Raw genomic sequence first — 23,186 nt, forward strand, 5'->3', positions numbered from 1 at the left:
TTGTTGGACCCTCTCAGGAACTGTTTGATGAGAGGGTGAGAGAATAGAGGTGGCTCAGTGTTGTAATGAGCCGAGATGGCAGAGGCATGGATCTTAATGGAAGAGAAGGATAGGCCTGTGTGGAGTAGATCTGCTAGGTAATCCAGGATTAGAGTTAAGAAGGGCAGTGCTGTGTCCGCCCCTTTAGATTGAATCAAGGAACAATACCTTTTCTACTTATCAGCATAGGATTTCCTTGTACTGGGTCTTCTGGCTTCAAGAATGACGTCCAGCACCCGCTTGCTTAGGTTGGTCACTGGGGGAGAATTCAAGGAATAAGCCAGGTTGCAAGGTTCAGGGTTTGCAGTTGCGGAAGCAAGATCTGTCCCTCATGCTGTGTGAGGAGGGTTGGGATCTGGGGTAGGTGCCATGTTGGCACCGGTGACAGGCTGCGCAGTAGTGGGTACCAGTGCTGGCCTGGCCAGTCTGGGGTAACCAGTCTAGGGCAATCAGGATTGCCCTTAGTCTGTCCTGCCTTATTTTGAGTAATATTCTTGTAAGAAGAGGAAGAGGCAGAGGGGGAAATGCATAGATTGAGAGGTTTACCCACTGGAAGGAAAGGGCATCCACTTTCCAGGCCCTGCTGTGAGGTGTCCTGGTGCAGAATTTGTTGAGCTGGTGATTGTAGGGGGAGGCAAAAAGGTCCACCTCCGGGGTCCCCCATTTCTGGGTTAGAAGGCTGAAAGTGCTGTGGTCTAATTCCCACTCATGTGGGTCTATGAGATTTCTACTTAAGTCGTCTGCCAGAGAGTTTTGTTTCCCTGGCAGGAATTGAGCGTGCAGATAAATATGGATGTCCAAAGCCGTGTTCCACAAGGTCATGGCTTGCCTGCAGAGTGGGTTCCCCCCTGCTTGTTGATGTACCACATTACTGTGGTGTTGTCAGTTTTTATTAGCAGGGATCATGGTGAGAGTAGGGATCTGAAAGCTGTCAGAGCGTGCGGAACAGCTAGCATCTCTTTTTGGTTGATGTACAGATGAATTTAATTTGGGCTCCAGTGGCCCTGAATGCACTTGTCATCCAGATGATCCCCCCAGGCATAGTTTGATGCATCTTTGGTTAGGGTCTGGGTGGCGTGGGGTTGTGTAAAGGGAAGTCCCTTGTTGTGGGTGCATGCTGCTGCCCACCAAAGAAACTGTGTCCTTAGACAAAGTATGACAGATATGATGGTTTCCAGGTCCTGAGTATGTTGCCACCAAAGACTTTTTTTTAAGTACCATTGATGTTTCCTCATATGCAGTCTGGCATATGGAATTAGTAGAATGCAAGAGGCCATGAACCCTAGAGCCTGCAGGATTTTCCTTGCGGATAGCTGGGTTCTGGTGACCATTTGAGTGAAGTAGCCTGTTAGATAGGCTTGTTTTTCTGGAGTAAGGAATGCCATCTGGGATGCTGTGTCCAAGCTTGCTCTTAGGAGTACAATCTTTTGACTGAGAACTAGTTTTGATTTCTTTTCGTTGACAGTGTACCCCAGGGAGGTTAGAAGGTTCTTTACAAATGTCAGGTGTTGCAACAGCTATTCCTGTCTGCCTGAATTCAGCAATCGTCCAAGTAAGGGTATATTTGAATTTTTCTGTCTGAAATAGGCAATGGCTAGAGCCAGGCACTTTGTGAAGACTCTCAGAGCAGTGGATAAGCCAAAGGGAAGTGCAGGGAACTGATAATGTATAGATCCTGCCCTGAAACATAGATATTTCCTGCATGAGTCCCTGATAGGGACGTGCAGATAGGCTTATTTTAGGTCTAGGGTGACTAACCAGGCATCTTTGGACAGCACAGGAAGAAGCTGCTGAAGGGTGAGCATTTTGAATTTTGGTACCACCAGGAAGGTGTTTAGAATGGAAAGATCTAGGATTGGGTGCCAAGTGCCCTCTTTTCTGGGTACCAGGAAAATTCTGGAATAAACCCTTCACCTATCTGTTCTGCAGGAACAGGTTGAATTGCCATTATGGACAGCAGGGATTGAACTTGGTTTTGTGCCTCTGCCCACTGGTTTGGAGGAAGGTCTGGGAACACTTTTGGGATTGGCAGTGTGTGGAAGTAAAATGTGTACCCCTGGGATACAATGTTGATATCGGTCTTTGGTGATGGAGGTCCAGTTTTTTGCATGGTGGGCACGAGCAATTGGGCAGAGGTGAGGAGTGGAGTTGAGAAGTCATTGTGAATTCTTTCCTTAAGGGAGTGGCTTAGCACTCCCTGTTTTAGAAGTGGAGGTACTCCATTGCTTAGATCTTTGCATAATAGTGAAGAAAAAGGCAAACTGGTTCCAACGCAGCACTCTTTAATAGCAACACAACAAGGTAAGTGCTTTCACCGACAACATCCGCTTCCTCAGACCAAAATATTAAAGCACAAGTCACATCTTTAAACATTCTAGCAGCCAATGAGGCACACTAATCACTGAACCAATTTAACACATTCACTGCCTTGTCTAAGCAGTGTAGAAACTAACATCAGTGTGTAAATCAGCAACGCTATAAAACTTTTAGTTATGTACTTACCATAACGACAGATGTATGTGATCCATCTCGCCTACATTCATAACTGATGGGCTCGGAGCCGACTCGGCCGATACACTAGCACGAAGTCTCTCATTGACTGGGCCAACCCCTTATCCCAGGATGCACCACGCCCAAACCCCCAGATCTTGTTTGCCCCACAACAACTCATCTACATGTACCAATCCAACTGCACAACAGTGTTTCCTCTAGATCCAACAGGTAGGGGGAAGGAGGGCGGGTACGTAAGAATGTAGGCGAGATGGATCACATACATCTATCGTTATGGTAAGTACATAACTAAAAGATGTAATGTGATCCTATCTCGCCTACATTCATAACTGATGGGACAGTGTCCCTAGCACCTAGATCCTGGGAGGCTCACTGGAAAACACTCCTGAGCACTGTGGAACCAAAGGACGCCCGACCCCTAGACGCCATGTCCAGTTTGTAATGAGAAATAAATGTATGTGGAGAAGCCCAAGTGGCCGCTGCACATATCTCATCCACAGACAGTCTGGCGTGGAAGGCCACTGAAGTTGCCATAGTCCTAGTAGAATGCGCTCTATCTGGAAATGGAAGGTCCCTTCCTGTTGATGCATAAATAAATGAAACACAATCCCTAATCCACCTAGCGATAGTGGTCTTAGTTACTGCTTTGCCAATCCTGTTATTCGCAAAGGCCACAAACAACTGATCTGATTTCCTCTGCTGCTGTGTCCTATCTAAGTAAAACCTCAGTTGTCTATGCACATCCAACTGATGAAGTCTGTATTCTGCCTTGTTGGAAAATTTCGGAAAGAAAACTGGTAGCTCTATAGATTGTTGCAGACAAAGAGCAGAAGAAACCTTAAGAAGAAATGATGGATTTAATCTTAGAGATACTCTATCCTTATGAAAGATCAGATAAGGAGGCTTGACAGAAAGGGCTTGAAGCTCCAAGACCCTTCTGGCTGAAGTAATAGCTACCAAGAAGGCAGTCTTCCAAGATAAGAATTTTTGCTCACAAGTAGCCACCGGCTCGAAGGGATGAGACGTCAAGGCTCCTAGAACCACATTCAAATCCCATGGCAAAACAGGTTGCGACACCGGAGGGCGAAGCAACCAAGCTCTCTTGAGAAAGGCCTTACACAACTTATGACTCATGAGTGAAGGCTCAAAGGCAACATGATAATTAGAAATCGCTGCCAATTGGACTTTAAGCGTGAAGACAGCGGAACCCTGTCTAAAAAGAGTTGCCAAGAAATCTAATTGTCAGGCGGTTCCCCAGTCGGCCTGAGTTCCAAAGTCTTGGTCCGGCGTCAGTTGCTGTCGCCTCCTCCCTGACATCAGTGCGACAGGGGTATATAAGATGCAGCCAACGCCATTTTCTTCAGTTTTTCTTGCCCCAGATGTCAGGTGCCCCCAAATAGGTAGGCAATTCAAATTGCTAGTAAAATATACAAAAGAAAAACAAACAACCATTTTTAGTTACCCGCAAATACTCCGCATAGGTAGTAAAGGGTAGATGACCTAGGTATGTACCAGGAAGTAAGAGGGGAAGGAGGGAGGGTAACCTGGACTGCAGCAGTGTTTACACTCGAACATCTACATTTATGGTAGGTACAAAACTGTACTATGTTCATCATGTTACACTGCTGCAGGCATTACACTTGGGTGGAATCCCAAAGCTGAGGTAGGGAGGCTGGATCTATAAGGCGTTAGGGGTGGCTATAAGGCCCTGCAGCACAGCAGTGGTGAAGCCAGCTCTGGATTTGGAGTATAAAGGCAAATGGTAATGCTTGGTGAAGGTATGCACAGCAACTCCATGTTGCTGCTTCCAAAATATCCTTGGTAGGTACTCCTCTGAGGTAGGCAGTTGAAGTGGCTGTTGCCCTGGTGGAGTGAAATCTAATGCTGCTAGGTGCAGGTTTCCCATGGTGAGTATAGCAGAAACGTATACAATGTCCTATCCATTTTGAAATAGTCTGTTTTGAAATGGCTTTTCCCTGTGCTCCTGCAGCATATGCTACCAATAATTGCTCAGATTTTCTGAAAGCTTTGGTTTTGTCCAAGTAGAAACGTAACTGCCTGTGAATGTCCAAAGAATGTAGTAGTCTCTCCCCTTTGTTCTGTGGTTTTGGATAAAAACTTGGCAAGTAAATAGTTTGGTTTAGAGCCACACTTGATACCAAATTTGGCATAAACGTAGGGTTAGTTCTTAAAGACACCCTGTCCTGGTGGAAGATGAGGAAAGGTTCCACTGCCATTAGTGCCTGTAATTCTGAAACTCTTTGTGCTGATGTTATTGCCAGTAGCAGAACAGTTTTCCAAGAGATATATTTTAATTCTGCTGTGTTAGCTGGCTCAAAAGGAGGTAAAGTTAATTTTTCCAAAACAAAGTTGAGGTCCCAAGTTGGTGTAGGTGCTCTACGGGGCGGTCTTATGTTTTTAGCCCCTCTAAGGTACTGTTTGGGCAAAGGATTAGAAAAAATTGGTGGATCCGTGTTGTAATGAGGAGAAATGGCTGAGGCGTGGATCTTGATGGATGAGAAGCAGAGGCCCTTGTCCAGCATCTCAGTTGAGTATTGAAGTATCTGAGGAATGTTTGGGACAAGAGGGTCAGGGCTGTGCGCTTGGTTCCAGGCACAGAATCTCTTCCATTTATCCGAGTAGGCTTTCCTGGTGCTAGGCCTTCTGGCCTCCAGAATGACATCCATAACAGCTTTGGAGAGAGGCATTGCTTGCTTGACCAAGGAATTTTCTATGCAGCTAGGTTTAAGGTCTTTAGCTGGCTGTGAAGTATCTGATTGTTGTGCTGTGTCAGCAACTGTGAGATTTGAGGCAAAATCCAGGGTGGTTCTTGTGCTAAGTTCTTTAAGATTGGGTACCAGTGCTGGCATGGCCAGTCTGGTGCAATCAGGATCATCTTTGACTCTTCTTGCCAGGCTTTTATGAGTACCTTTGGAAGGAGAGGTAAAGGAGGGAAAGCGTATACTTGCAGGTTTTTCCAGCTGAATGCGAGGGCATCCACTTTCCATGCTTGTGGATGGTAGCTCCTTGTGCAGAATTTCTGTAACTGGCAGTTCATTGGGGATGCAAACAGATCTATGTCCTGGCTCCACCATTTTTGTGTTATCATCCTGAATATTTGTGGGCTCAATTCCCATTCGTGGGGGTCCATGATGTTTCTGCTTAGGTCGTCTGCCAGTGTGTTTCTCTCTCCTGGCAGGAATTGTGCTTGCAGATGAACTTGGTAGTCTAGAGCTGTGTTCCACATGGTCATGGCTTGTCTACAGAGGGGGTAGGAGTGTGTGCCCCCTTGCTTGTTTATGTACCACATAACTGTGGTGTTGTCTGTCTTTAGTAGTAGTTGTCCTGGATGCAGCAGGTCCTTGAAGGCTATAATTGCATTTTGTATAGCTAACATCTCTTTTTGATTGATGTGGAGATGTCTTTGCTCTGTGGGCCACTCGCCCTGAATACATTTTCCTGCCATGTGTGCTCCCCAGGCATAATCCGATGCATCTGTTGTCAGTGTTTGCCTGGCTGTGGGTTGAGTAAAAGGCTGTCTCTTGTTGAGGTGACAAGCTTGAGCCCACCATCGAAACTCCTGTTGAAGGCAAGGAATTAGTGGTACAACTGTTTCCAAACTTTGACAGTGCTGAGACTATACACTCTTTAGGTACCATTGTAGTTTCCTCATATGCAGTCTGGCATATGGAATTAGTAGTATGCAAGATGCCATGTAGCCCAAAGCCTGTAGAATTTTTCTTGCAGGGAGCTGGGTCTTTGTTGCCATCAAATGAAAGTATTGAGTCCGTTTGTCCTTGCTTGTCTGGCGTGAAATAAGCTATCTGGGCCGTTGTGTTCAAGCTGGCACCCAGGAATATTATCTGTTGTGAGGGCACTAGTTTTGATTTCTTTTCGTTTACTGTGTACCCTAGGCAACTTAATAACTTTTTTACGTACGCCAGATGCTTTAGAAGAATGTCCTTGCTCTCTGCTTGAATCAGGCAGTCGCCCAGGTATGGATAAATTTGAATTCCTTTCTGCCTGCAAAATGCAATTACTGGTGCCAGGCACTTTGTGAAGACCCTGGGTGCAGTAGATAAGCCAAAGGGCAGTGCAGAGAATTGATAGTGCATTGAACCAGATAGAAATCTGAGGTATCTTCTGCAGTTTTGTCTGATAGGGACATGCAGGTATGCCTCCTTGCGGTCCAAAGTCACGAGCCAAGCTTTCTTGCCCAGCATGGGAAGAAGCTGCTGTAGTGTCAACATTTTGAATTTCGGAACATCCAGGTAAGTGTTTAGAGAAGAAAGGTCCAGAATGGGTCTCCAGGCTTTGTCCTTTCTGGGAACCATAAAAAGTCTTGAGTAAAATCCTTGTCCTTGCTCCTATGGTGGTACCTTTTGAATAGCTCTCATGTCCATGAGTGCTGTAATTTGTTTTTGAGCCTCGGCCCATTGATTTGGTGGCAGATTTGGCATTCCTTTTAACCTTGGCAGAGTGTGAAAGTGGAACCTGTAACCTTGAGATACAATGTTGAGAACCCATTTGTCTTTGGTGATGCAATGCCAATTGTGATAGAAAAGTGCCAGTTTTCCTCCTAAGGGGGCTGCCAAGAGAGAGCTGCTTGGCAGCTGTAGTGGGAAGTCACTGAGGCTGCTTTTTATAAGGTTGAGGCCTGTCTTCCCCTTCTTTCTGGCCTGGTGTACCCGATTGTCGAGGCCTGTAAGGACCTTGTGCCTGACCTCTACCTCTTGGATGTCTATATCTGCCCCTTTGAGGTCTGTCTGTGACTGGAAAGGACCAATTCTTTGTTGGCCAATTTCTGCTAAAATGAGGAGGCTGAACCTGTAAGAAATCTTTCACCGTTTGCATAGATTTTGCCTTATCCTCCATCTTCTTTAATACCTCCTCGGCCTTAACTCCAAACAACACATCCCGCTGCAAAGGTGCGTCCAATAATTTGGCCTTAACATGATCTGGTAACATATGTTCTTTTAACCAAGCATGCCTTCTAATGACAGAGCCTGTAACTGCTGCTCTACAGGAGGCCTCTAAGGAATCAAACCCACATTGCAAAGTATGTTTTCCCACTTGTTCAGCTGCATGCAATAAATCCTGCATTTCTTTAAAATTAGGAAGATCTGAATCTGGAAGCATCTTTTGTTTCAACTGAGACATCAAAAATTGCTGATATTTTAGCATGTGAAACTGGCAATTCAAGACTCTCATTGCTAAAGTTGCAGACGTATATACTTTCTTTCCCCATCTGTCTAATGCTCTGGAATCTCTGTCAGAGGGAACTGGGTTTTTTGCTGATGAGGCCTTAATCCCTTTGGGTCCCTGAGAAATAGTTTCAGGGTCAGCAACAGGGCTTTTGTACAGAAATTTGTGAGAGTCAGGGACTCTGTAATATCTATCAGGTTTAACTGGGGCTGGGGGTAAGGAGTCAGGGTTTAAGCTGGATTCAGTGTACACATCATCCACAATATCTAACACTGGCGGAATAGCAAGGGGTCTGTGTTGAGGCAATAAAAGGAAGTCTCTGAGCCTTTTCTTGGATTCTGAGTAATCCTGGCATTCCCAATGGAAATGCTCCCTCATGGTATGTAAGGTCTCCCCAAAGGAGTAGTCCTCAGGTGGAGAGGCTGATGGAATTGATTCCTCAGCATCAGAATCCTCATAAGGGGGTAAGGAATATCCTAGGTCTGAGGATGAATATGAGGAAATGGACACCTGGTCGGAAGATTCATAGTCTGCATCCTGTCTGGGCCTTTTATCAGGAGGGGGATGGGACCCCCTGATCAGGGTGATTAGGTCTTCGGCCATTTTTAGCATTTGTTTCTTAGGCATGGAAGCCTGTCCTGGAGAATGCTGTGTCTGTTTCTTTGTTTTTAAGGGGAGCTTAGACTTAGCAGAGGGTTTAATGGTTAACTGGGTAGGTCTGAAAACACCCTCTGAAGCTGTGGATTGCTCAGCTACTTCGGTTCCCTCTGAAGGGTTAGTTTCAGTAAGCTGAAAACCTTGGGCGTCCGAAGGCCCAGCCAGCTCCATGTGGGAGTTGGAGGCGGTCTGTGGTTCTGTGGAAGCAGTCGTCAGGGGCTGCGTAGGCGCCTCGCTGAAAACCGGAGAACCGGCGACCGGCCTAGAAGAGGCCTCGTCGTCAGTTTTGGGCCTCGGATGCCTGTACTTGTCCTCGCGCTTTTTATGTATTCCGGTCGTCGGGAGTTCTGACGGCATGGTGTAATTGAATTTTCTGCCAAAATAATGTTGGGCAAAATCAAACCGACGTTTAATAGTGCGCTTGTTAAACCTAGCACAAAACCGACAACCAGTGACATCGTGGTCTGGGCCTAGGCATGGAATACAATAGGAGTGGAAATCCTTATGAGGTATTTGCTTCCCACAAGAAATACAGTTATTAACTTTTACTGACATCGGTCTGAGGCAAGAAAAAGTTTCCCCAACGGGGTACTTAGCTTTGTAGAAGACTTTGGTTCTGGATTCGAAATGAAAATCTCAGGAGTCGGCCGACCGGCACTTGAGAACTGCTTCTGCTTCGGGCACCGCGCGGCAAGAAAGACTGAAGAAAATGGCGTCGGCTGCATCTTATATACCCCTGTCGCACTGACGTCAGGGAGGAGGCGACAGCAACCGACGCCGGACCAAGACTTTGGAACTCAGGCCGACTGGGGAACCACCTGATGGCAGGATAACCCAAGTGTAATGACTGCAGCTGTGTAACACAATGAACATCCTCAGAGTCGTCGGACTCTTGGTCAGTTAAAGCTGCTGGGGCAGGTCTCTTTTCCTCAGCAGGGGAAGGCCGGCTTCTCCTAATCAGCATGATCAGGTCTTCTGCCATTTTAAGCATTTGGGATTGTGGCAAGGAAGCAGGTGCTTCAGTTTGGGTCATCGTTTTTTTAGGCGTAGCTCGTACTCTTGGCCTTAGAAACTCAGTAGTTTTAGACAGAACTGAAGATGCAAAAGAAGTCGTCTGTTTTTGTTGAATTTCGGTAATGCGAAGAACATCCTCAGAAGCCAGTGATGCACAGTGGCTCCGGACCCATCCAACGTAGAGACATCCGCAGCTTCAATAGTCAAAGAAAAGTCTTGTGGCATACCCGACTCTGAAAGGGTTTCGGTAGCGGTCTGCGAATCCATCGAAGTGGGCATCAGGAGCTGCGAAAATGCCTCACTGAGTACCAGTGAACTGGAGACTAGCTTAAAGGAAGCGTCATTGGCAGTTTTGGACCTGTGCGGTCTGTCTCTGTCTTTATCCTTATTTTTTTTTGGAAGATCGGTAGAAGGATGGCTTACCAAAGCCATTTCGGAATACAGAGATTGAGAGCTAAAGTATTTAGCAACAATAAGGGCCCAATGAATAGTTCGGGCGTTGAACAAGGCACAAAATCGACAGCGAGGTACGTTGTGGTCTGGGCCTAAACAGGTGACGCAGTAAGAATGGAAATTTCCACAGGTGAGAAAATTGTTAACTTTTTCTGACATCGGTTAGAGCAAGATCCCAACGGGGTACTTAGCTTTAGAAGACTTCAGGATGATTCAATTCAGAAATGAAAACTCAGGTAGTGGCCGACCGGCACTCGTGCGAACTGCTTCTGCTTCGGGCTCCTCAGCAAAAGAGACTGATGTAATGGCGTCGGCTGCCTGTTTTTTCATCCCTGATGACCTAACATCAGTCCTGGAGCGACAACAACCAACGCAGAAATACTAAGTCTTTGGTATTCAGGCCGACTGAGGGCTACCTGCAGGCAGATAACCCAAGTGTGATGACTGCAACAGTGAAACACGAAGAACATCAATGTTTTCCAAGACACCAGCTTCAAATCTGAACAGGCTGAAGGATCAAAAGGATGACCAGCTAGAACCTGAAGTATAAAAGTCGGATCCCAGGGAGGGACCGCATCCCATACTGAAGGATGAAGAAGAAAAATAACTTTGAGAAAGTCCTTGGAAATCTTTTGAAGTCAAGGACATAAGAAAGTTAGAAATGGCCACTAACTGTACTTTGAGAGTAGAAAAGCCAGAGCCTCTACATTTTTAAGTCTTTCCTGGATAGTTTCATACCTTTCGCTTTATGGATACAACAAACAAGATCTGAGGATTGTTAGGGTTGGTGCATGATGAGAAAAGGAGGAGTTTGAGAGTTTTTGGTGGCCATGAGCTTTACTAATGGCCAAGTCGGATCGGATCCGAACCCTACTGTTGAGGAAGAATGAAAATGGCCATTACTAAAGCTCAAGGCCACTAAAAACTTGGTCTTTATGAACTACTTATGCTATTATAATCATGACGTCAGTTGTAACCCTTGTGGTTATTATGCTACACCAATGCTTTCAACAACTGCTTTGTCTTAAGTCATTCCCTTTCTCTCAAATCTACAACCTGTTAAAAATTTTTAAAAAAGTGTAACATTAAATACAGTCGGGGTTGAAAAACAAACAACCAATAATAAATTTAAAGTTACCTAGTTTTCACTGCAGAGAAATTCCAAATAAAGGATTAAGATGAATGCTGTCAAACACTTAAGTTCCTTTAACCACAATAAAAAACTATATATATAATTTATGGCTAAGGGAGTAAAGTGGAATTCTACAGCAACATTCACCCTCTCTTTTTGTAATATGGGCCTTCTTCTTTCATGGGTACACTATACGTGTATTCACACGTCCCAGCTGAACACAATAAATATGGCCTCTGTTATGGATCACTATTATGCATTCTATAGCTGGGGAAATAATACAAATCATATTTACCTGAAGTGGGTGCTGGGGATAATTAAGCCATACTTCCCGGAGGTCCTGCAAAGACAAAGCTGTATTTTAATGGCTCAGTGACATGGGTTAGTAATCTTTTGGGTTCTAAAGCAATGATTTCATACACATTACAGTTTTATAAGATAAATATTAGATGTTATAGCAAATTTATTTTTGAAGTATTTAATCATTAGAAAACATAATATATTTATAATATCCACCAACATTTGCAGCATTAATCATTTATGATATTATTATAATTCCTCAATCTAGTAATTAGATTGCGATCTAAATGGAAATGGGGAAATTCCAATGATGTATCATCAAGCAAAGTAAATAACTCAGACATCCACAACATGCATCATTCTTTGCTAAAACAGAGTTCCAAAAACCACAAATTGAAGAGTCAAAACAGTAAGAATAAAAACAACAGATAACAAAACGTGACTACAAATGCTATGAATTATCAAAGATATAACTTGCAAAATGGCTAGTTTATAGTTACCTGCTGCAAAATAATCAGTTAAGCTAAAAACATTTCTACATTCTGCTTACTTTGAAAATCGCAGGCCAGCCTTGCTGTGTCAAGTTCAGTTATGCACTTTAAGAAGATTGGTGTGGTAAGGGAATTATTTGGCATTTTACTGTACATGCAAAAAAAAGAGGAAGTGCAGAGTACACAAAATTCTAATGTCCCACCATCATAAGTTAACAGATTGTGCTAGACAGCTAATGTGGCAAGAAGTCGTGGGAGATGTTAACATCAACATAACTCATATTACTACATAAGCAGTTTAAAGACACACACACACAAAACTAGCTTTCAGGAATGCTCTCTCATGTACATATTTGACAAGAAGATAAATGTCATCCCATACAGATTCCTAGTCTCTACAATGAACAAGTCATGCTGAGTACATACGAATATGGCATAACCACCTCTTCTTCTTCTTTCGGCTTTTCCCGGTTAGGGGTCGCCACAGTGGATCACCTGTCTGCTCATGATTGGCAGCGGAGTTTTGCAGTGTCGAGTTGCCAGCCTGACACCCAACATTCCACAGAAGGCACAAACACACATGCACTCACACCTAGGGCCAATTCAGTGTGTCCAATCCACCTACAGCATGTCTATGGGATGTGAGAGGAAACCGGAGCACCTGGAGGAAACCCACGCGACCACAGGGAGGACATGCAGACTCCACACAGAAGGCACCTCAGCCGAGGATCAAACCGGAGAACCTCTTGCTGTGAGGCAGCAACTCTAACCTCCGCACCACCGTGGCCGCCCATGGCATAACCACACAAAAGATTTTCATGACCAATTTTTTCAAAACTCAAAAATCTGTGTAGCAAAAACAGAAACATATACTCACAGTGGCCAAGAAGGCTACCAAAAGGAAAGGAACTGTTCAGCTAGCAGTTCTTGTATCAAATGGCAACATACTGGCTAGCTTAACAAATGCAGGTCTATATCATATGAGTGAACTGGACAAATTGCAAACACTCATAATATCGAAAGTACCAGACCTCGAACTTCCTATCGTGGGGGGCTGTGCCCCCCATACCCCCCGCTAAATATATATTCCAACTCCGAGATCGCACTACAGTGAGGAAAGGGCAAATATCCCATTCTTCACTGTACCTCGATCTCAGAAAAAGCACTTTGAGGTCCGATGCGTTCCATATTATGAGCGTTCGCAATTTGTGCGATTTGCTCATATGATATAGACCCAACAAATGCAGTGCAATACTGTCTCTGTCAGCCATGTTCTGGGGTTTGTTAAAAAATTATTCGCTAGGTTTCCATAGTACGGAGTTCTGTCTGCGCAAAACCATGTGCTTGCACATCCTTGGAGCCTCAGAATTTTCTACACAAGCTAGTTAGATCTGCCTTCTTTACACTGTGCATGTCCAGTGAGACTGCCATACATGTTAGATGTGCCACCATGTAAGCATGCTGAAAAGGACATCTTATTTAGTTGTGATGAATCTTCCAGTTTCCCCTCATGAAGGCTTTCAGGCAAGTCAACACTGAGATTATTTCTTAAAAAACAACGGAAATACCGGCTGAAGAAAAAAACAGCAATTAAATGTAACTGGTGGAACACTAAGAGAAAAGTGAGCAACCCATGTAATATGGAGTTTCATTAGGTCTGCAATCAATACTCAGCATCTGAGTCTGGTTATACAGCAATTATGATTCACCGTATTTCAAATTCCTTCATTTAAACATTTACCAAAATTAAAAAAAAGGTTATATCTTAACTCAAATGTGTCTGATGTAGTGGGGAAACTAAAGAAAATATCATGAGGCTGAGAAGATAACACGAAAGGTGGTATCTTGAAATAGCCACATGGTTCACTTTAGGAAATACTGTACAAACTACCATTTCAAGATCCTTTTTTATTATGAATCTATGGCAAATAGTTTCTATCTGATCGTGACTGACGTATATTTATGATCTGATGTATATTTATAATCTGATTATATGTACAATCTGTATTATCTACAGTACTGACCTCAAATGCAAAGTACTTAATAAATGTCATTTATGATGACACAGAGCTCTAAAGGTACAACACTGCAAACATCATTGGCTGAAATTCACAGAACATCCTGCCTTCTCCGTTTGCTTGTCATATTTTCCCCATGGCCACTAAATAAAATTTGTTGCTGAGCCAGAGTTAAAAAAAATCAGCAAACAGCTCAGAACAGCCCCTGCGAGTGATTTAGAAAGACATCTCCAAAGGAGCCTTTATGAATACTTGCGTACTCTGGCACATAGCAACTTAGTGCAACTATTCCTCACTTAACTAATTATTGCATGCAGCCATCTGATATAGCATGGATGTCAACTAGGAGACACACTTGCTAAACTGCTAAACTTATAGACTGATAAGAACATAAATGTGCTGTGTAAAAATAACCTAAAAACAAATATCAGTATTCTCTACAGCTGTATATGTCAGTCAAAGTTATCACCAATGCACTAGGTGCAACAAATCTGGATGGCATAACAGACATCTCACTGTGCAACATTAAGCCACATGAATGCCTCTCGTGCAGCTCACTGCTGAGCAGCTTTGTCTAAGAATCAGACTTTGGGGAGCAATTAGCATAAACAACATGGGTTCTGCTGTGTATCTAGCCACATATAGCAGATGACTACTAAACCTTGTGCTTAATCACAAAAAGCCTTTAGATTTGTTTTGTATCTTGTACCTCCCTACCGTCTGTCATCTTACGTATCCCAATATTCTTTCCTCAGTCCCTGCAGAAAGACAGTTAAAAGTCAAGGTGTCCTGAAACACAGCCATTTTTGACAGCAGAAGAGACTTTTCCTCCTCTGACCTACCTTTAACCCCATCTTCTATGAACAATGTGCACTAATGTCAGTGCAGTTCATGTGCATGTTACTACTCCACATTTTCAAGGGAAAACAGTCTGCCTGCACTTTTGCTTCACTTTCCTGTGCTTGCACTAAATGCCCCAAATTTCCCTGGGAGCCATAACCAGTTAGAACCCTCACCTAGTCCTGTGACAAGAATGACAGCACTTAAGCAGATTATCCACCCCAAGCCAAATCCTGGAGTTACTAGGTCCACTACTCAAACCGAGGTCTCCTGAGTCACATTCAGTGCCCATAGATACATCTTTGTGATTAAGAATGAGATTTTCTCAATCCCATTCATAACTATTAAAACACCAAAATCTATTTGTCCAGGTAGGAAATTATAAGAATGACAAGCAGCGAACATAGTTTTCACTGAGTGATGAAATATGCCAGCAAGAAGTTAGTGGGTTTTCAAAAAATGCTTATAAAAACACTTACAGTTCTCAGTCAGCTCAAGCTAACTACTTGCTCTCATCAAGACTGCCAGATCCACTGGGATACAAAAATAATGCTCTGATTGCAGCCCAAATGACATAAGTACAATTAGCAGCTCGGACAACGTTTTTGCTGCTGGGGTAGGGTCTCAGGTAAGGCGGTGGGGTGGACATTGGCTACCCAATGCCACAATTCTTAGAGGAGAGGCAACAAGGGAAGACCAGGGGCAAGGCATTTAGTTACTAAGCCAATATGGAAGAAGCACTCAGTGTGAGTGCTAAGGAGTGTGCACTTGCTTGGGGAAGAGTGCTGTGGTCCCCTTGGTGATGCAGACCATACACTTCCATGCAGAGGAGGGATCAGTGTCTGTGCAATATTCATCACAGTTGCCTGGATGACAGCCCTCTCCAGATATTTCTCGCTCTTGTACTGGAAAGAGATAGGTCAAGGGAAAGAATGGGCATTATCTTACTGTGAAAGGCTTCATGATCAGTAGGCATGGGGGTAAAAAGGCAACTAGAAAAATATTTCCTGTCCAAAACTAATGTTGGCTCTGTGGAAGAATATGCAAGTCGAGAAAGCAAAAATCTTAGCAACTATAAGATGCAGCCGTTTTCAATACCTATTTTACAGGTGCTTAAAACCTTAACTGCAGCTGCCAAAATACTCTCTCTGCAGCAGGTGCACAGTATTCTCAGTTTTAGCAAATATATTTACTTTGTTAAAACTGGTGCAAACCTTACTTTGTTGTTGTTGTGTCTTTCGGCTTTTCCCGGTTAGGGGTCACCACAGCGGAACTCCGGTCCGCTAATGATTGGTAGTTGATTTTTACATGCCGAGTTACCAGTCCTGACGCACAACCTTCAACGAAGGTATGCCCATTCACGCATGTCTCCACGCAGAAGACGCTCTAGCTGAGAATCGAACCAGACAGCATCTTTCTGTGAGGCGACAACGTTACCGCAGCACCACCACCACCAAACCTTACTTTAAAATATAAAAAAAATCCATGTTCAGGACACTAGCAAGGTAATTATGTAATATACAACTTTATTAGCCAAATAATTTAACTGGGAAATGGAACCTGGAAGTGAGAAGTCATGCTAGTCATACATATGAATCCTCAACTCCACCATTCTGACAAACTAAAAGGACACAGCTTGCCAATTCACATGTTGTTACTATAAAAGCTAAGCACCTGACATCAGTTACTAAAAGCAGCTGATCTCAGTAGTTACCCTGCAATCTCTAGTCATATAATAAGAGATGCCAAGCGGAGCAGATACTCCAATCTTCAGGGAAGTTTTCCTTTGAAGGTTTATCTTTTAATTAAAATACTGGTAGGAAGGCAAATATATCTGGAAGCAGTGGTGACAATGCACACTACCAATAGCATGACTCATTCATTTTTTTTTCTAACTTTTATCTATTACTGCTAAAGAAAGAATGGCTAGACTAGTAATTCCATTCCTGCAGCATTTTTTATTCCACGTCCCTCAAAATCACTTACTGGGGGTGACTGCCAGAGAAGACAATTTGTTGTGAGGCACTGAAAGGAACAAGATGAAATACATTAATGTGTTGTTCTTTTGCTTTCATCACAATCTTAACATCATAGGGGTAGCAAGAAAATGGCCACGTTTTTGGGGAGCAGGGAAGAAGGAAGGCAGGCCACATGTGAAAGCATAAAGCAATTACAAGACCTCTGCTGGGTGATCATTGATATGGCTCTTTGAGGGGGCAGTGTAACCATGATTAACAAGCTGAAATGCACTACTGAGGCCACTATATTGGTTCATAGGTGTATACTAGGCTAATGGCCCTGGAGCCTTTACAAGCTTTGCCCACGGAAGTGCCCTGGCATCATGCTGCCCAACGTTAGTTCCCAGGTGCCTCTATCAAGTAGAGCTACTGCAGTGATCCCCAGCGTGAAATTTCTATTACCCATCCACTCAAGATTTCTCTTGAAGAGGATCAGCAAGGTGTTCTGCTTGACATGCATGGGAAGTTTATTCCAGAGCATGGGCAGTTTTTGGCTGAGGAACCTGTCCCTCCAGCAGGTTCTCTTGATTAAACAAAGAAACACTAGAACTCGCAACAGCACAAATATCCAAGACCACGATAAAGTTCTAGTGAAGCAGTCACGATCCAATTTTCTTTTATTAAATCACATAAAAAACAACAGGTTAAGCGCTTTCATCTACGCACTCGTAGACTTCATCAGAACCTGGTTCTGATGAAGTCTACGAGTGCGTAGATGAAAGCGCTTAACCTGTTGTTTTTTATGTGATTTAATAAAAGAAAATTGGATCGTGACTGCTTCACTAGAACTTTATCAGGTTCTCTTGATTGTGGTAATGAGGATGAGGTCTCTGGAGCATGTGGTGCAGAGGGATTGGGATTATTTCAGATGTAGCATTTCTAACACAGCTGGGTCAGACATGGCTTTGTAAGTCAAGCAGAGACCACCTCTAAGTAGGCGATATGAGACAGAGAATAGCTGGAGTCTTTTGAGTCTAACCATGTAGGACATGTGTTTAATGCCTATGATCCTCTTCGTGAGGTACTTCTGTGGCCTCTCCAGCTGTTACAGGTGTCCAGTGAGGTACATGCCAAATGGGGCATCTACACCATACTCGATGATTAGTCTAATGAAGGAAGAGTAGAGAGGGACGAGGACCTCTTTCTTCCTGGATGCAAAACACTGGGTAATGAGATGTGCCACATAGAAGGATTTTCTGTGGTCAAAGGAGAGGTTGCTGTCAACCTGCGTTCCCAGATATCTTATAATGCCTTCAGTGTTCAGTGGGCTCCCACTGATGTGGTAATTAGTGGAAAGCGAGTTTTTACCAAAGGGGATGACGACGCATATTTCGGCATTAAGCTTAAGGCCATGGTCTTGACACCAGTCACTAGTCTCACACAGTGAGGCCTTTCTGTAGGATGTCTGCATCACTTGGGGAGTTAATAATGGTTCCCAGCTTGCAGTTGTCTGTGAACATGGTCAGCTAGAGTCCCTTTTTGTGTTGGCCTGGACTTCTGAGAAGTAGATGCCGAACAGGAGAGGACCCAGGACTGATCCCTGTGAGACTCCACTCGTGACTGGTCGGCAGTCTGACTTGGAGCCCGCTACTTTCACACTGTGTGTTTCATCTGTGAGCCAATTTGAAACCCACCTAGTGATATAGAGGTTGATGCCTAGTTTGGTGAGTTTATCAATAATTCCCGAGTGAGGAATAGTATCAAAGGCCTTGGCCAGATCGAGGTAGGAGGTATGCACTGCCTTACCTTCATCCACAGCCCTGGTGACTGACTCAAAGAAGTCAACCAGATTGAGCAGGCATTATCTCCCTTTCACAAAGCCAAACTGCGTGGGATCTAGAGTTTGGAGATTTCCTATACCTTTGTTAATCAAGACCATGATGACGCGCTCCATAGCTTTACATATCAGACTCGTCAGGCTAATGGGTCTGTAGTCGCTCCCCCTTTATGGAGAGGGATGACTGTAGCAGTGCAACATTCGGTAGGGATAAAGCCTGAGATGAGGCTGTGATTGAACCAGGCACACAGATGTGGTGCCAGTTCACTTTGTAGTTCATGCAGAACACAGTCAGGGATATTATCGGGTCCCATAGAAGCTGTATTCTTGGTCTTGGACAATGCAGCTTTAACCTGTGCTGCAGTAATGCTGGGTGCCTGGCATTCCTCCGGTACTGTGATTGGTCCTTTAGCGGGGGAGAGAGGAGTAAAGTTGGCACTGAATCTGTCAGCCAGTATGCTGGCAATATCTGTTGGCTGAGTACATGTAGTACCATTGTGCAGAATCTCACAACAAATCTGGGTATTGCCGTGGAGGTTCTTGATATAACTATAGAAGGCTTTGTGATTGTTATTGGTGTTTGCCGCAATTCTGCCTTCATAGCTAGCTTTAGAGGATTTGATGAGGGATCTCAACTTTTTGTCGAGGCTAATAAGGGAGTTTTTCCAGTCTTAGGACTTCACCTTTTTCTGCAACAGTTTCTTCCTTCTGTCGTAGAGTTTATTAATGGCAGGGGACCACCAAATTGGCTTCCCTTTTTTGGAGGAGAGCGTCTTGGTTCTGTTAGGTATGGCTAGTTCCATCCATTTGTGTACAAGTTCGTACAGTGCACTGGTGTATGATTCGGCAGTCATGCAGCTATTTTCCATTGGCATGGGTGCCATGAAGTTAGCCACCTCTGTTTTTAGGAGCCAAAGTCAGCTTTGGAGAAGTTTTTCAAGGTGGTTACCTTTGCGGGGGGGGGGGGGGGGGGGGTGAGATGTGGATTTCCATGGTGATTAGTTTACGGTCGGATCTGACCAGGGAGGGATTGACTATTGGTGCAGAGCAATGGTCACCCATGCTAGTAATAACTAGGTCAAGGATGTTGCTTCCTCTAGTGGGGGGTCAGAATAAGCTGGTCCAGGGCATTGGAATTGTTGAATTCCAGGAAGCGTTGGGCAAGTGTATTGGTGCTTGAGTAGTTTTCCCAGTTAATGGAGGGGCAGTTGAAGTCTCCTAGTAAGAGAGTGTTGGGTTGGACCTTGATAGATTCCAAGGTGCTTAGGAACGTGGAGTGAGAGTCTAGGGATATGGTTGGGAACCTATAGCAGGCTATGACCTGGATCGTCATCTTACCCAATGTTAGTTGTACCTGAAGTATCTCAGATGTGGTATGCTGGGCTACTAGTTTAGAGGTGTGCATATCCTTTATGAATATGGAGACACCGCTGCCTTTGGAGCTTCGGGGCCGAAAGGTGTGGCATGAGTTATAGCCTGGTAGTGCAGGGGTGCTTTCTGATGCTTTAAACCAGGTCTCTGTTACAGCACAAATGTCAATATTCTTCATTTTGAGGAGTGTTGAGCAGCATGACCCTCAGATTGCATTTGTTTATAGCGGCTACTGTGGTAATTTGGTCTTTGGAACACCACCTAAAAAAGGCAAGAGCCTTAACCAGTACCCGGAAACCCAGGGGTGACAGATGGAGGCCATCTCTGGCAAAGCACTGAGGTCTGTCAATCATGTCATCCCAAGCAGACAGATACTGGATCCCCTTAGAAAGAAACCAGAAACTTAGCCAATTGTTGAAGTCAATCATTTTTTGTTTGTACTGCAGTATCATTCTTGGTGATGGTGGGATACTCCTCAGGGCTAGTGTCATACCTGCTTGATCCACATAATCCAAGAGTTCCACCATGTCTCTTTTCATGTAGTCCAGGGAAGTGCGTCTCACATCATTCACACCCATATGGAAAATGACAGAGTCATACTTGTTGTGGAGTGACCTGAGTGCATGTGTTGTGTGTCGGATTCTGGCACCTGACAGACACCTGACTGTTACCTTCTCCTTATTCAACCTAGTGAGTGGGACATCTGTGTACCTCACTAATGAGTCACCTATGATTAGTATATCAGGCAAGGTGTTTAGCCTTAGGGGCTTAGGTTGACGGAAACACTGTGGAGGTGAGCTGTGTGTCCTGTGATTTGTGCTGTGTTGTGGTAGTCGAGTGCGTTTCTGTCTTGGTGGTCTCTGCTGTTTGGGTAAATTTCTATTGAAAGCATCCGCAAAGGTGGGTTTGTGTTTTCATGTGAGAGCTGCGATAGTGGGTGTTCTGGAGGGCTATGTATTCCATGTGATGTGGTGCAGGTGTTGATCTTCTCCTACTGACCAGCTAATCCGATCTTGGCTGGAGAGTGCATAGTTTCCAATTTGGTGAAGTAAGTGCATCTCTCACAAGTCTGAGTGTTCGGAGGTAATGTAGAGGGTTGTCTGTGTACATGTGGCAGTTGCTGCACTGCCTCCGAATGCCCAAGTGCACCAGGTTGGGTCGATATTACCAAAGCGAAAAACTCTATTCCCGAATACCTAAACGTCGACACCTATACCGTGAAAATCCCAAATGCACTAAACCGCGAAAAAACAAATATCAAACTGTCAGAGTCGGCCAACCCCACCACCCGCTACATACTACCTACCCAAAGAAAATAAACCACACACATACACTAACCAAACCCTACTTCAAACCTAAGGTAAAGCACCAAAACCCTACCTCTAACCCTACACTAAACCCTACATACGCAACTAACTATGCACTATCCTTAACTCCTCCCTAACCTAAGGTCCGTAACTACCGCACACGTCCCCTACACACATACACCCACACAAAATAAATAATCCACATACATACATTTAACAAAACCCTACCTCCAACACTACACTACACCCCACATACACATCTATGCACTATCCTTAACCCATCCCTAACCCAAAGGTCCGTAACTACTGCACACTTCCCCTACAGACATACACCCAAACAAAATAAACAAAACACATACATACACTTAAAACAACCCTACTTCTAACACTAAACTAAACCTTAAATACATAACTTGTCTATACATTTACCTTAACCCAAATCCTAACACTAAAGTCCTATCTATCGCACACTTACCTTATGGATAAATACCGCAGACGGGCCAACCAAAACAAATCGACATTTCGGAATTCGCGGTTTTGTACGTTCGGGATTTCCATACTTTGCACAATACGGGTCGATGTCTTTGCTCATACGGTTTTTCGCGTTCGTAATATAGACCCCACCACAGTAATAGGAGAAAGCACAGGGAAAGTACAGTTGTGTACACTTACCATAAATGTAGATGTTTGAATGTGTTCACTGTTGCAGTCATCACACTTGGGTTATCCTGCCGGGGGTAGCCCTCAGTCGGCCCGAATACCAGAGGCTTAGTATTTCTGCACCGGTTGCTGTCACTCCAGGACTGACGTCAGGTCGTCAGTGGTATAAAATCAGGCAGCCGACGCCATTACATCAGTTTTTCTTGCCCCAACTGTCAGGAGCCCCCAAATAGGGAGCTAGGTTATGGTGAAAGAACACCACCAGTAAAAAGTAAATACAAAAATTCCCTGTAAGAAGAGAGAGAGAGAGACAAAGACAAAGGGGATGGAGGGTGGGAAACCAGGACTGTAACAGTGAATACACTCGAACACAAAGTACAGTTGTGTACCTACCATAAATGTAGATGTTTGAGTGTATTCACTGTTGCAGTCATTACTCTTGGGTTATCCTGCTGGCAGGCTACCCGCTGTCGGCCTGAATTCCAAAGTCCAGGTCCGGCGTCGGTTGCTGTCACCTCTTCCCTAACGTCAGTGCGCCAGGGGTATAAAAGATGCAGCCGACGCCATTTTCTTCAGTTTTTCTTGCCCCAGATGTCAGGTGCCCCCAAAAGGGTAGGCTAAATATATTATGCAAATAAACATACATGCAGTAAAGAAACATTTCCTTCATCTACAAGCAAATACACCACATAGGAGGTACAGAATAGAGAAGTACAGATAAACCCCAGCAAAAGAAAGAGGGACGGAGGGAGGGTAACCTGGACTGCAACAGTGAATACACTCGAACATCTACATTTATGGTAGGTACACACCTGTACTATGTTCATCGTGTTTCACTGTTGCAGTCATTACTCTTGGGTTGAATCCCAAAGCTGAGGATGGGTGGCTGAGCTAAATAGGATTAGGAGAGGCTATGAGGCACTGCAGTGGCAAAGCTTGCTCTGGATTTAGAGTAAAGAGGTAAGTGGTAGTCCTTTGTAAAAGTGTGCACTGAACTCCAAGCTGCAGCCTCTAAGATGACTTTGGTTGGTACTCCTCTGAGGAGGGCTGCTGAAGTGGCTGCTGCTCTGGTAGAATGAGGCCTAATGCCCTTAGGCACTGATTTGCCATGCTGAGAATAGCAGAAACGGATGCAATGACCTATCCATTTAGAAATAGTCTGTTTTGAGACAGCCCTTCCTTGTGATCCTGCAGCATATGACACTAAAAGTTGCTCAGTCTTTCTGAAAGCTTTAGTTCTGTCCAAGTAGAAGCGTAGCTGCCTGTGTATGTCCAAAGAATGCAGAATTTTCTCACCCTTGTTCTGTGGGTTTGGATAAAAGGTAGGCAAGTGAATGGTTTGGTTAAGGGCCACACTGGACACCACCTTAGGCATAAAAGTTGGGTTTGTCCT

At 44.3% G+C, this 23,186-nt stretch overlaps 1 protein-coding gene across 5 annotated transcripts in view; it reads right to left on the reverse strand.

Annotated features, from left to right (window-relative positions):
* The window catches only part of DROSHA (drosha ribonuclease III), a 3,547,421-nt gene that overhangs the window by 920,834 nt on the left and 2,603,401 nt on the right, over positions 1-23,186 (reverse strand). For all 5 annotated transcript variants that reach the window (XM_044065333.1, XM_044065331.1, XM_044065329.1 and 2 more), the window contains exon 25: positions 11,307-11,351. In XM_044065333.1, coding sequence (XP_043921268.1) covers positions 11,307-11,351 — 45 coding nt within the window. The remainder of the gene's footprint in view (positions 1-11,306; positions 11,352-23,186) is intronic.

Source organism: Protopterus annectens, chromosome 3.part0 (assembly GCF_019279795.1).
Source record: "Protopterus annectens isolate FY-2018-M chromosome 3.part0, PAN1.0, whole genome shotgun sequence".
In the NCBI taxonomy this organism is placed as follows: domain Eukaryota; kingdom Metazoa; phylum Chordata; order Ceratodontiformes; family Protopteridae; genus Protopterus; species Protopterus annectens.